Source organism: Medicago sativa, chromosome 3, assembly GCF_051527215.1.
Source record: "Medicago sativa cultivar Bolivia chromosome 3, Bolivia_mono, whole genome shotgun sequence".
NCBI lineage: Eukaryota > Viridiplantae > Streptophyta > Magnoliopsida > Fabales > Fabaceae > Medicago > Medicago sativa.
Window position 1 is genome coordinate 103,555,370 of NC_140751.1, and position 12,662 is coordinate 103,568,031.

At 32.6% G+C, this 12,662-nt stretch overlaps 2 protein-coding genes across 2 annotated transcripts; both read left to right on the plus strand.

Annotated features, from left to right (window-relative positions):
• Positions 1-4,519: 4,519 nt before the first annotated feature.
• Positions 4,520-6,888, plus strand: LOC146943237 (COBRA-like protein 2). Its single transcript, XM_085758065.1, has 5 exons — positions 4,520-4,606; positions 4,999-5,458; positions 5,912-6,074; positions 6,157-6,413; positions 6,510-6,888. The coding sequence occupies exons 1-5, from the start codon at positions 4,589-4,591 to the stop codon at positions 6,806-6,808; spliced, it is 1,197 nt and encodes a 398-aa protein (XP_085614191.1). The 5' UTR covers positions 4,520-4,588; the 3' UTR covers positions 6,809-6,888.
• Positions 6,889-8,338: 1,450 nt separating this feature from the next.
• Positions 8,339-12,335, plus strand: LOC146943238 (5'-methylthioadenosine/S-adenosylhomocysteine nucleosidase-like). Its single transcript, XM_085757326.1, has 6 exons — positions 8,339-8,466; positions 8,552-8,615; positions 8,709-8,982; positions 10,243-10,317; positions 11,637-11,729; positions 11,923-12,335. Exons 1-6 carry the CDS (start codon positions 8,388-8,390, stop codon positions 12,118-12,120), a joined length of 783 nt encoding a protein of 260 aa, XP_085613452.1. The 5' UTR covers positions 8,339-8,387; the 3' UTR covers positions 12,121-12,335.
• The last annotated feature ends 327 nt before the right edge of the window (positions 12,336-12,662 follow it).

The window sequence follows — 12,662 nt, forward strand, 5'->3', positions numbered from 1 at the left end:
AAACATGTGTAAGAGACTTATGAACTTTTATAAATAAGATACGCGATCATTTCCTAAAAAAATAGAAAAACAGCAAAAAATAATTAGGAAGGAAATGTGGAACAACTTTTTTGGTTCCAAAAAGTTGTCTAAGAGACTTAAGAACTTTTATAAATAAGATACACGATCATTTTCTAAAAATATAAATAAACAACAAAAAATTAGGAAGGAAAAGTGCAACAACATTTTTGGCTCCAAAAAGTTGTCTAAGAGACTTAAGACCTTTTATAAATAAGATTTTCGGCTCCAAAAACATGTCTAAGAGACTTATGAACTTTTATAAATAAGATACGCGATCATTTCCTAAAAAAATAGAAAAACAGCAAAAAATAATTAGGAAGGAAATGTGGAACAACTTTTTTGGTTCCAAAAAGTTGTATAAGAGACTTAAGAACTTTTATAAATAAGATACGCTATCATTTTCTAAAAAAAAATAAAAAATTAGGAAGGAAATTTGCAAAACGTTTTTTGGCTCCAAAAGTTACGTAAGAGACTTAAGTACCTTTATAAATAAGATACACTATCATTTTCCAAAAAAAAAAATTAGGAAGGAAATTTGCAAAACGTTTTTTGGCTTCAAAAGTTACGTAAGAGACTTAAGTACCTTTATAAATAAGATGTGTTTCGTAATTACATCCAAAACCAACGTAAATAGATAAGGGATTAGGGTTGACTCATGGTCATATTCTTGTTATGAAAAATCATTGATAGGGATTAGGGTTAACCCTTGGTCCAATCCTTGTTATGAAAAAAATCATTGATAATGCTTCCAAAAGACAAATAATAAAACCCCTGAAGTACATTAGACTTCAACAACATTTTCGGCTCCAAAAACATGTCTAAGAGACTAAAGAACTTTTATAAATAAGATACGCGATCATTTCCTAAAAAAATAGAAAAACAGAAAAAAATAATTAGGAAGGAAATGTGGAACAACTTTTTTGGTTCCAAAAAGTTGTCTAAGAGACTTAAGAACTTTTATAAATAAGATACGCTATCATTTTCTAAAAAAAAAAAAAATTAGGAAGGAAATTTGCAAAACGTTTTTTGGCTCCAAAAGTTATGTAAGAGACTTAAGTACCTTTATAAATAAGATACGCTATCATTTTCAAAAAAAAAAAATTAGGAAGGAAATTTGCAAAACGTTTTTTGGCTCCAAAAGTTACGTAAGAGACTTAAGTACCTTTATAAATAAGATACACGATCATTTTCTAAAAATATAAATAAACAGCAAAAAATTAGGAAGGAAATGTGGAACAACTTTTTTGGCTCCAAAATGTTGTCCAAAAGACTTAAGACCTTTTATAAATAAGATTTTTCCACACATCCAACACAACATTCGCATCTCCGCACACTTACTTTATTCTCATGTTGGTTCTTAACTGTCAATACTCTGCTTCATAAAACATCATTGTTCTGACAACTGTCAGGTATTTTTTTCACTTCAACTTAAACGACACGTTTGTATCACAAAAAACACCTGAGACTCTTCTCCATTTCAATCATCCAACTTGAATACAATGATTTTCGTATGCTTTTATTTCTCCGTCCTTTTGTCCTATGAACCTAATATTTTTTGTTGAAAGAATGAACCCCAGAATATTTAAACTGTGTAACTTGTATGATATGATCTCCAACTTTCATCTCTAATGTCGAACTACTTCGTCTTTTCCTAAATTTACATTACATATACTATGTCTTACTTCTACTCAAACGAAAGTCTTACGCTTCTAAGATTTGTCTTCAAGTCTTCAACATCTCATTCTATTCATCCCTCGACTCTCCAATTAAGACTACATCATCAACAAAAATCATACATCTTGGTGCTAGCTAGTGGATGTGTTTCGTAAATACATCCAAAACCAACGTAAATAGATAAGGGATTAGGGTTGACTCATGGTCATATTCTTGTTATGAAAAATCATTGATAGGGATTAGGGTTAACCCTTGGTCCAATCCTTGTTATGAAAAAATCATTGATAATGCTTCCAAAAGACAAATAATAAAACCCTTGAAGTACATTAGACTTCAACAACATTTTCGGCTCTAAAAACATGTCTAAGAGACTTAAAAACTTTTATAAATAAGATAAGATGCATATTGATTCAAAAAATTAAGTATATGCATATGTGGAAAAAGATACTATCATGTCATGCTGACGTTGACAAAGAAGGGACCACACACATAAACAACGAGAACGCACGTGAATATCACAAGGTAACACTAATTATAGAAAGAAATTGTGCTATGGTTGAACCGGCCTCCTTTGTTGAACCGTTTCTGTTAACAAGCTTATTGTTGTCGTGTACGCAGAAACACATCATTTTGTAATTAAAAAAAAAGGTTAAATATGTTTTTGGTCCCTATAAATATGTTAACTTTTCCTTTTAGTCCCTCTAAAATTTTCCTTCAACTTTTAGTCTCTATAAAATTTTCAATCTTTACTTTTGGTCCCTCTTTTAAAGTAAACTCATATATAGAATTCATATTTTTTAATAAAATTTTCCAGAAAAATTCAAAATATTACAAGAATCACTCCAAAAAAAATTTAGAATTTTTTAACAAAACATGAATTTAATATGAATTTTTATAGTTTTTACAGTTAAAAATTCATATTTAATTTGTGTTTTGTTAAAAAATTCTAATTTTTTTTAGGAAATTTTTTTAGAATATTTTACACATTTCTGCACAATTTCATTAAAAAATGCATAAATTAAGTTAGAAATAGGGACTAAAAGTAGTGATTGAAAATTTTATAGGGACTAAAAGTTGAAGGAAAATTTTAGAGGGACTAAAACGAAAAGTTGACATATTTATAGGGATCAAAAACATATTTAACCCTAAAAAAAACATGTAATTTTATTAACCAAGTAATTTTTATGTGTAACCGCGGAGACCGATTCTTTAAGAAACTATTGGGTACAATAGCTACCTCTTTCAATATAGTTTAACTATTCAGAAGCACATAAATCAAACCTTGGATATTTTCCTCAAAGTATAAGCACAAAATCATATTTATTCTCTCATATACAAATTTCTTTGGATTAGTTTGACTTCTTAAAAAAAAATGCTTAAATCAAAGTATTGTGGTAAATGCAAAACAATTCTTATTGGTGTTAACAAAGTGAAAAGCGGCATGCAAAAAATAATTACAAGTCCAACAATCAAATTTTTTCAAAGGTTATTGATATTTGTAGTACTTCCGTTAAGCTTTTTTCCCACTAAAATCTAAATATATTGGATACTACTTTCTAATGCACTTTTTTTCCAGCTTAAATAACGTAGGGAGCCTAAACAGAATATCCCGAATATTTGTGTGCAATTTTTTTGGATTAAAGTCCAAAAAATAGAAACTATACGAAGCAGTTGAACACATGGTAGACTAGATTAAAGATACATACTAACTTGACCAAGGAAATACTCAGAATAAATCAAAGAAGTTTTCTAATCCTTAGCTAAAGCATGAACACAAAACTGGACAGCACGATAAGAATGACATATCTTCACCTTCCGATCTATTTCAAGAAATTTTCTAATCCATTACATTAAACTTTTTTTTAGAATTTAGGTTAAACCTAATTCAACATCTATAAAACTACTAGATTGTAAGGTGCAAGCTATCCACCATTTATAAACTCATGTTCAGATCATATGATATTGAACTTAATACACCTTGATGACTTTTATTATTACTCATACCTTATCCTACTACTCTCTCCGTTTCAAAATGAGTGTCGTTTTAGGTATTTACACACATATTAAGAAATGCAATGATTAAAAAGAAAGAGAATGGTTATTTTACCAAATTATCCTTATTAACTATTGGTTAGTTTTAAAAGTAATACTTTGGAAGTAGTGTGCTGCGTATTAATTGGAGGGTACAATTGAAAAGAAAAAGTTATTATTGCATTGGAAACTGAAAATGACATTCATTTTGAAACAAATTTTTTTTTCTAAAGCGACACTCATTTTGAAACGGAAGGAGTACTAGAGAGACAAAAGTAGTAATAATATGTGTCGTTATTTAAGGCCGTAAGAGTATCACTAATTCACTATCACATATCCATTGTGTAGCTTGTTAGCTTGAATTTATAGAGTGGAATCATTCTAATACAGGAATTTGTCCTGTAATGATAAGTAGGTGATATTTTCAATGACCCCTTTGTTTGATCCGAGTATTAATTAGTAATATAATAACACTCCTAACAATCAGTGGATAACGGGCTTCTCCATATTATTTGACTTGACACACAACTTCTATCAATAAAACACATTATTCTCTGTCTCATATTCTTTGTAGGGAAAAAATGATGATAACTGTTCACCGTGTGTATCTTTCTGCTGCACTTAAGTTGATTTTGTTAATCACTACTCTTTGCACTTTATCAGGTGCTGCATTCACTTCTCCTTCTTCTACCACTTCTATTCCGTTCTTGCTAATTTCACTTTAATATTTTTTTTTTTGCTCATTTCACACTTGTATGCAGATTGCTATGACCCTTTGGATCCAAATGGGAACATTTCTGTAACATTTGACATTTACCAACGTATGGAGAATGGATATCTGGTCAGTACAAGTAAAATCGCGCACGTCTTTGGTTCTGCGGTGATAAAAATTGATTTTGTATGAATTGATTTTAAAATTGATTTAGCCTAAAAGTGAGCTGAATGTAAAATAATACTATATGTTTTGATACATTCATGTAAAATCAATTCTAGAGGCAAAAACTCCCAATTCTTACTTCAGGCTAGAATAAATTCTTAAAGAACATCCAAACATGTCAAGATTGAAGATTAACAATTATGGTCAGCAAAGTATAGCAAAACTTAAAATTGTCTGAATAGGATTATTAATATTATTTTGATTCATTTACATATACAACATAAAATTACAATGAAGCACAACTAGATAGAATCTACTACACCATGAATTGAATTGAGTGTTTTCCAATTACACAGGCAAGGGTGACTCTTGAAAACCATCATCAATATCGGCATGTAGACAAACCAGGGTGGAAACTAGGATGGACATGGGCTAATAAGGAGGTGATATGGTCAATGAGTGGTGCAATTGCAACTGATAGGGGTGATTGTTCATCTTACAGTGGTTCTCAGATGCCACATTCATGCAAGAAAGATCCAATCATAGTTGATATATCTCCAGATGTGTTACAAAACAGGTCAGACCATTGCTGTCGTGGTGGTCGCCTCTCTGTGCGAGCCATTGATTCTTTCAACTCATTGTCTTCATTTGAACTTGAAGTAAGAAACTTGGAGGAAAAAGATAATTCACTTGGACAAGCACCTAATAATGTTACATTCATGGCCCCAGGTCCTGGTTACACTTGTAGCTCATTTGTGACTGTTGATCCCTCAGTGTCCTTAGATTTTGGAGGACAGAGACAAGTTCCAGTTCTCAGTAAGTTACTCAACTCAAATTCTCTTAAAAATAATTAAACAAAGGGCATTGTTTGATGTCATGAAATAGTTCCATCACGAAGTGTCGCGAAATAATATCATTGGCCATTGACCCGTGTTTTCTGTCAAATGCATGTTGAAAAATTTCTCCCTTGTTTTGAAATCTGACACAAATGATTTCCTGATATTAGTGATTTTTCTATCGTGTCATATAGTATCACCTTTAATCAAATATAGTGAGTCATAACAATGTTTAAATAAAAAAGGTAAATTGTATCTGACAACATTGATGCATACCTAATATGATATTGTGATTTACTGTTAAGCATCATTGGTGCTCAATAACTAAACACAACAAATCGTAAATCATATCTAATCTATATTTTTTCATCGATTTTCTCACTGTGTATCACACAGATTCTCAATACTAGTATATATACATTTTGCATTCCAGGAACTTGGAAGTCAACATGTACGTACTCAAGTTTCTTAGCAAACAAGTCACCAGTATGCTGTGTTTCTTTCTCAACATTTTACAATTCTATCATCACACCATGCCGTAATTGCACTTGTGGTGGATGCAGGGAAGCAAATAAAAATTCACTGTCTTGTATAAGGTACATGTTATTTCATTTACTCAAACATTCGTGTTTAATATGTTGATTGTTGTGTGCTTACTGCTAATTATTAAATAACCAGGCCAGGTGATCCTCTGGGAGGGTCAAATGATGAGAAAAATATAATTGAATGTACCGACCACATGTGTCCAATTCGAGTCCATTGGCATTTCAAGAACAATTATATGAATCAATGGAGGATCAAGCTTACAATTTCTAACTACAACTTCAATAGAAACTACTCTAACTGGAACGTGCTCGTTCAACATCCCGGTTTTAACCAAAAGGCAACAACTTACAGCTTTAATAGCACTAAACTTTCGACTCTTGGGATCCAAGGTAATTTCTTACATTCCATTCAATGATACTTTTGATGTATGTAGTTTGTTTCAACTATTGAATAAATTGATTGAGAGATTATTTAATTTGAGGCAGATGGAGTAGCTCTTTTCTGGGGGATAGATTACTACAACAATGAATTATTGCATTCTGATAAGGACCGAGTTGGTTCTGTAACAACAGAGATACTATTGGAAAAAGATGAGAATTCCTTCACATTGCAAAACGGATGGACATTTCCAAGAAGAATATATTTCAACGGTGAAAACTGTGACATGCCTTTACCTGACACATTCCCTATGTTACCAAATGGTAGCTCCAGTTTAAGACCAACTTCCCATGTTTTTACTCTTTCATTAATTTATTTGTTAATTGTCCAATTAGTACTGCTGTAGCCTTTGGTTTTGATCTTGAACACTGACTACGTACTTAGTTTCTAGTATATCTTAATTCCTCAATTTTGAAGGGTCCATACCATTGTATTTTATTATTATTATTATTGTAATATATACATGCATGCGTATGGGAAGAGTTCCCCCTCCATGTACTAGGAATCCAAACCCAGGTACTCAATTTTTCCAGCATCTGGAGCATAATAATGAGAGTATGGTCCATTGCATTTTAATTTTGTGAGGGATAGTTTTTTTTCCTTCTTAAAGACTAAATAAATCGCCATGTTGGAACAAAAAAATAAATAAAAATCTCGATTTTTTTTCTCAACAATGTCGAATTTGTTTTTTCTTTTTAAGATGACCAAATCAAATTCGTTCTTAAGAAAAACCAAATTCGTCATTGTTTTTTTATAAGAACAATGTGGATTAGAAAAGTTTAAAACCGGACAAGTTAATTTTTTTTATAAGAACAATGTGGATTAGAAAAGTTTAAAACCGGACAAGTTAATTAACCTAGGTCATTTCAATTTTTTTTTTTTTGAAGGGAGGTCATTTCAAATTATTGAAGAGTAATTCGTTGTCAATATACTATTATATTATTAACTTTTAAGATAATCAAGTAACTAGAATTTCATCTTTAAGGTAAAATAAGTGGAGAATTTGATATTTGAATCTTGGTCCTTGCATATTTTAATGCATTGTCCTTACAAAATGAGTTATACTCACAAGACTATCAATATATTATTTGTTCTCGATCGGTTAGAAGCTCAATAAAGCAAGGCCTATTAAGCCAAGGGCCAAGACGGACAAGGCAAAACATGATGAAGTCATGTGTGGATCACCGCATAGGAGTACGCCCTAACTCCATCACCACGGTTCACATAATCACTAGCGACCTCCTAAGGCAGCGCAGTTCTTGAGGGCTGCCTGTTAGCGCTTTCTAGGCATTTACAAGACTTCAGTTTTACCTTTCTCTTTCAACCACTGACTTAAGCAATGGAGTGATAACGTGTTTGCAAACACATTTCTCCTCCCCGTGAAGACTTAACATATGCCGCACTAGAGCAATGTAAATAATCGCCGCCAGACATATCACTATTGTATAATATATTTAATAATTATTTATAATTTAATTACCATTTATCAACAACTATTTTTTGTTTTCCTTTTAAATTGATAATTTTTTTAACTGGAATTCGAATTTATGTTATTCAAGATGAAGTTCTTTGTAGAAAATTTTAATCTGAGTTGATTTGTTTTTTGGGAAAAAGAGTTGGGTTAAGTTTATAATTCCATAAGCAAAAAATGGATGTTGGATAATTTACTTTGTTCTAATATAATGTTAAAATGTAACCAAAAAAAAAAAAAAAAAAATCTAACGTCAAAACATTATTACGTGTGCCGAAGTTGGGACATAAAAAAAAAAAAAAAAAAAAAAAAAAAACTAAAAAGTAGAGCGGGGGGGTTCGTTGTTAATCTGTGGAACATGAAACAATATTCGATTTGGGTACTAAAAAAAGGAAAAGGCGTGATAATAATAATAAAAGAAAAGAAAAGAAACGAAACAGAGTTTGGACTGCAAATGGCTGCTGTGCAAAAATCAGATGCTACTGCTACTACCGCCGATGAAAAACCCATTTCCAACATCGTCATAGTCATTGGTACTGTTAATACTATTCTTCTTCATGATGATTTTATCATTTGATTGTGTTAATTAATTAATTAATAATCTCCCTCCAATATCAGCTATGCAGACGGAGGCACAACCTGTTGTCAATAAATTTGACCTCATCCAAGATCCTAACTCTCCGTTAGTCTTTTTACTTTATTTTATTAGATTAGGGTTTTTAGGGTTTTACTTCTTCTTCTTCTTCCTAATTCAATTCAATTCAATTGATTCCAGTTTTCCAGAAGGTGTTCCTTGGGTACGTTATCATGGCAAATTCAAAGGTCTCAATTTGAACTTGATTTGGCCTGGAAAAGATCCTTCTTTTGGGGTTGACAGTGTTGGCACCATATCCTCTGCTCTTGTTACATATGCTGCTATTCAATCTTTGAAACCTGATTTGATCATTAATGCTGGCACTGCTGGTGGCTTCAAGGCCAGGGGAGCTACTGTTGGTGACATTTTCATTGCATCTCATTCTGCTTTTCATGACAGAAGAATTCCCATTCCTGTAAGTCTAAATCCTTTATCTGGTTTTGCTTTCTATTCTATACTTTATCCTTCAGATTGGGAAGTGGGGGATCCTAACACGGATTGTTAGATCCTACAAAATTCATAAATAGGTTCCTACATATGCATAGAAAACAACATAATTTAGTGAAAAAAATAAACTCAACTGTTGCAAATCACACTTAAAAACAACTAAAAACCTCCACAACAGCCACCAGAAACAGTCGAGGGTTGTTGTATCGGGTGAGAAGGAAAAGGTTGCGCAACAATGAATAGAAAAAACACAAAGCAAAACAGAGTATTTAAATTAATGAATCTGGGCGTATCACTTCATTGGGAAGGTTTCCAATATAATTATTAATTAATAATTATTTGGTATAATAGGTAAGAAAAGAAGTGTTTCACGTGACAGCAAAAAAAGTGTTTTTTGGTTTTTTTTTTTTTAAGCTTTTATTACATTTTTACGAAACCGGGTTGCGAACCCAACCCACAAACCCAGAATTTTAAGAAGACCATCGGAATCGACAGGAATGCACGATTCCACCGCTTTCATGTGTTTTCGCTGCGATACCGGACGCTCCCACCAATTTCTGATTCTGGATCTACTCAAGCACGCAGATGGTACTCAAGATCCTAGTCTCATGTGTTTCTACTAGTCAAATAGCGATCTTGTTTACCTTGTAAGAAATAATTATTAAATGTTTTGCAATGATTTTTTTTAAAATAATGTACATATCTTGCTTTATATGCTGCATTTAATGTGAGTGAAATAAGAAAAGTAAGACTAAAGTGGTTGACCTTTTATGTCATGCGTTACTTTATACTAAAAGTATGCCAAGTTGCGTTTTGAAGGATTTCAATGCCATCTTCTTTTTGTTTCCTTTTAAACTTGCATCTGTATTATGGTTTAGTTTAACAGATTTTAAATTTTTTAGCTTGATAGATTTGTAATTATGATTTAGTTTGATAGCTCTAACTGTTTTTACTGGCAAAATGAATGCTAAATAAATATTGAATTGAATTTTTTTACAAGACTGCATGTCATGCACCTGCCAAAACTACAGACTCTCCTAATGTAATGTTTAGAAATACGAAGGTTGGCCCCTAAATGTTTCTTAGTGCCTATCCTATCACAGCTACATTTCTTTTGTTTTCTGGTTGGGGGAAGGAGTTACGTGCATGCCAAAATCTGCTTGGTGCTTGCAATGTTGTGCGGTAGACATTTTGCTGTTAACATCAATATAATTGTTGTCTTTTGCAGGTTTTTGATCTGTATGGAGTTGGTTCACGTAAAGCCTTTGAAACACCCAACCTTGTAAAGGAACTTAATCTAAAGGCGAGTACTATATGCTAAATTGTGTTTATTTAAAATTAATAGATATTCCAAAATATATTATTTCTTGCTCTGTTGACACCATTGCTTGAGTAGTGTGTGTGTGTGTGTGTGTGTGTGTGTGTGTGTGTCTAACGGTAAGCTGGTAATGTATAGCTCCTGGGATAGCATGGTCTAGGGAAGGGTTAGATCCATTGTAGGTTTATTGTAGACAGTCTTACATTTGCATTTGTGAAAGGTTGATTCCCGCAAACATGTGATGTAACCTTCAATTGTTACACAGGCTTACCTTCACATGAACACACATATATAAAGAAAACTCTATTATAGGTAGTCTTATTTGAAGTTCAGATTCTCAGCCAAATTCCTTGACATCACATGTTTTGTCATCCAAATTGGATACCATTGTTTACCCAGAAGAACTGGATTGAAGGACTGCTGATGCACTCTTTGAAATTTGTGCCTTTGAGAACGTGAATTATATCCCTATTGTTTATGATTGTCTTGGCTTTGATTAGGATATTTTTTCATTTGCGAATAATTATTCTCACTGACATCTTATTATATATGCATAGTGAACTAGGGGATCAAACTTGAAGCAAGCATATAATAATGTGGATACACTGTACGTAGAGCGTAGTTTTTTAAATTCTCAGCCTGACATGAACAAATTCAGCTATTAGAATGGAGTGTTAAGTGTTTTGTTCACCCATTCCACTATAAGTTAGCAATGCATATCCTCTTCAAAAAAAAGTTAGCAATGCACACTTACGATGTATATCATAAATGAGTGGAGAAAAAGAAACTCTATTTTATTAACATGTAGGAAAATTTATGGTGCCACCAGGGGTTGGCTGTTATTTTTGACAGGTCAATAGTACATTTGCCTCTCCTTGAGATTACTTATTATTTTGATTTGTTCACTAATATAAAAAACTTGTTACTTTGATTTGTGTTCTTTTTAAGGTAGACCAATACCTTCTTGGGATAGTTTAAACTGAAACCCAATTTACGTGCAGGATATGGATCATTAATGTAGCACAGACGCATTAGATTAAAGGTGTCTGGTGTCCGATATGTGTCAGTGTGTTAGACACCAACACAACACCGGCATATGTAGTTACTTTCAATTGCTTTGATTTTATCAAATTATTACCGGTGTCGTGTTGAGTACCCGTTTGTGTCAATGTTTCATTCTGAATTGAAACTTATGGTCAAACAAATCAAGATGTATTTTGGTTTGCTTTATGAAATCCAATCCTTTTCTTAATTACTTTATTCAAGCAAAACTGAACCTTCAACCATATTTGCACGTATTCCAGGTGGCTAAATTGTCTACTGGTGACTCTTTAGATATGACACCGCAGGATGAATCATCAATCACGGCAAATGATGCAACTGTCAAAGATATGGAGGTATGCAATACATGGTTTGTTTTCTAGAGCTTCGAAGTTGGAACATTTGGTTGATTTATTGGGGATGACATGATGAATCTGCATATTGACATATGATACATTGTTCCATCAAATAAATCACCTTCTAAATTATAGAGACCTAAGTAACTGACAGTTGTTCGTATTTCTCTATCCTTTGTTAAATATTCCACAGGGAGCAGCTGTTGCTTATGTTGCTGACCTTCTTAAAGTTCCTGCAATTTTTGTAAAAGCTGTGACTGATATTATTGACGGTGACAAACCAACTGCTGAAGAATTCCTACAAAATTTGGCTGCTGTAACTTCTGCACTTGATCTGGCTGTCGAACAGGTCATTAATTTTATCGATGGGAAGTGCATATCTGAACTTTGACTACCTAATTTCATCTTTCCAATTTTTTTTATATGCAACACTCTACAGTTGTACACTACCAATTGATTGGAAATATGTGAGATTTAAGCAAAAATAGAAGCTTGTAAACTGAGAATGATATTAAAGCTCCAACCATACCACTCTCTTGTGGCCAATATTGTATGTGTCATTCATTGCAAACATGTATAATGACATCCTCTTAATTTATATCGCCATTCACGTCTACTCCTGCAAACGAGGGATCATTCTCAAATATAAGTAACAGCAACACGTCACTGAAAAACATGAAAGAAATGCTAAACAACCAAACATCTTCATTACCACAAATAACAATGTAACCTGCTTGTTTTTCACATTTTGATTCCTAGCTTAACATGCAAGATGACGGTTATTGGATATTCCAGGGACAATTGATGATAGTACTAAGAGCATCTCCAATGCTAATATTATGAAGAATCCGTTTTGGGTTCCATAACTCCGATTATGTGGTCCCTACTACGCCACGACATAATTAAACAACTCATTACTCATCTTTGCTTCAA

Excerpts from the sequence above, each read along its gene's own strand:
- LOC146943238 (XM_085757326.1), top strand. The coding sequence starts at position 8,388 with ATGGCTGCTGTGCAAAAATCAGATGCTACTGCTACTACCGCCGATGAA. Across the intron at positions 10,318-11,636 it reads TAAAGGAACTTAATCTAAAG|GTGGCTAAATTGTCTACTGG; the intron begins GCGAGTACTATA and ends CACGTATTCCAG. Across the intron at positions 11,730-11,922 it reads CAACTGTCAAAGATATGGAG|GGAGCAGCTGTTGCTTATGT; the intron begins GTATGCAATACA and ends AATATTCCACAG.
- LOC146943237 (XM_085758065.1), top strand. Across the intron at positions 6,075-6,156 it reads AATTCACTGTCTTGTATAAG|GCCAGGTGATCCTCTGGGAG; the intron begins GTACATGTTATT and ends TTAAATAACCAG. Across the intron at positions 6,414-6,509 it reads TTCGACTCTTGGGATCCAAG|ATGGAGTAGCTCTTTTCTGG; the intron begins GTAATTTCTTAC and ends AATTTGAGGCAG.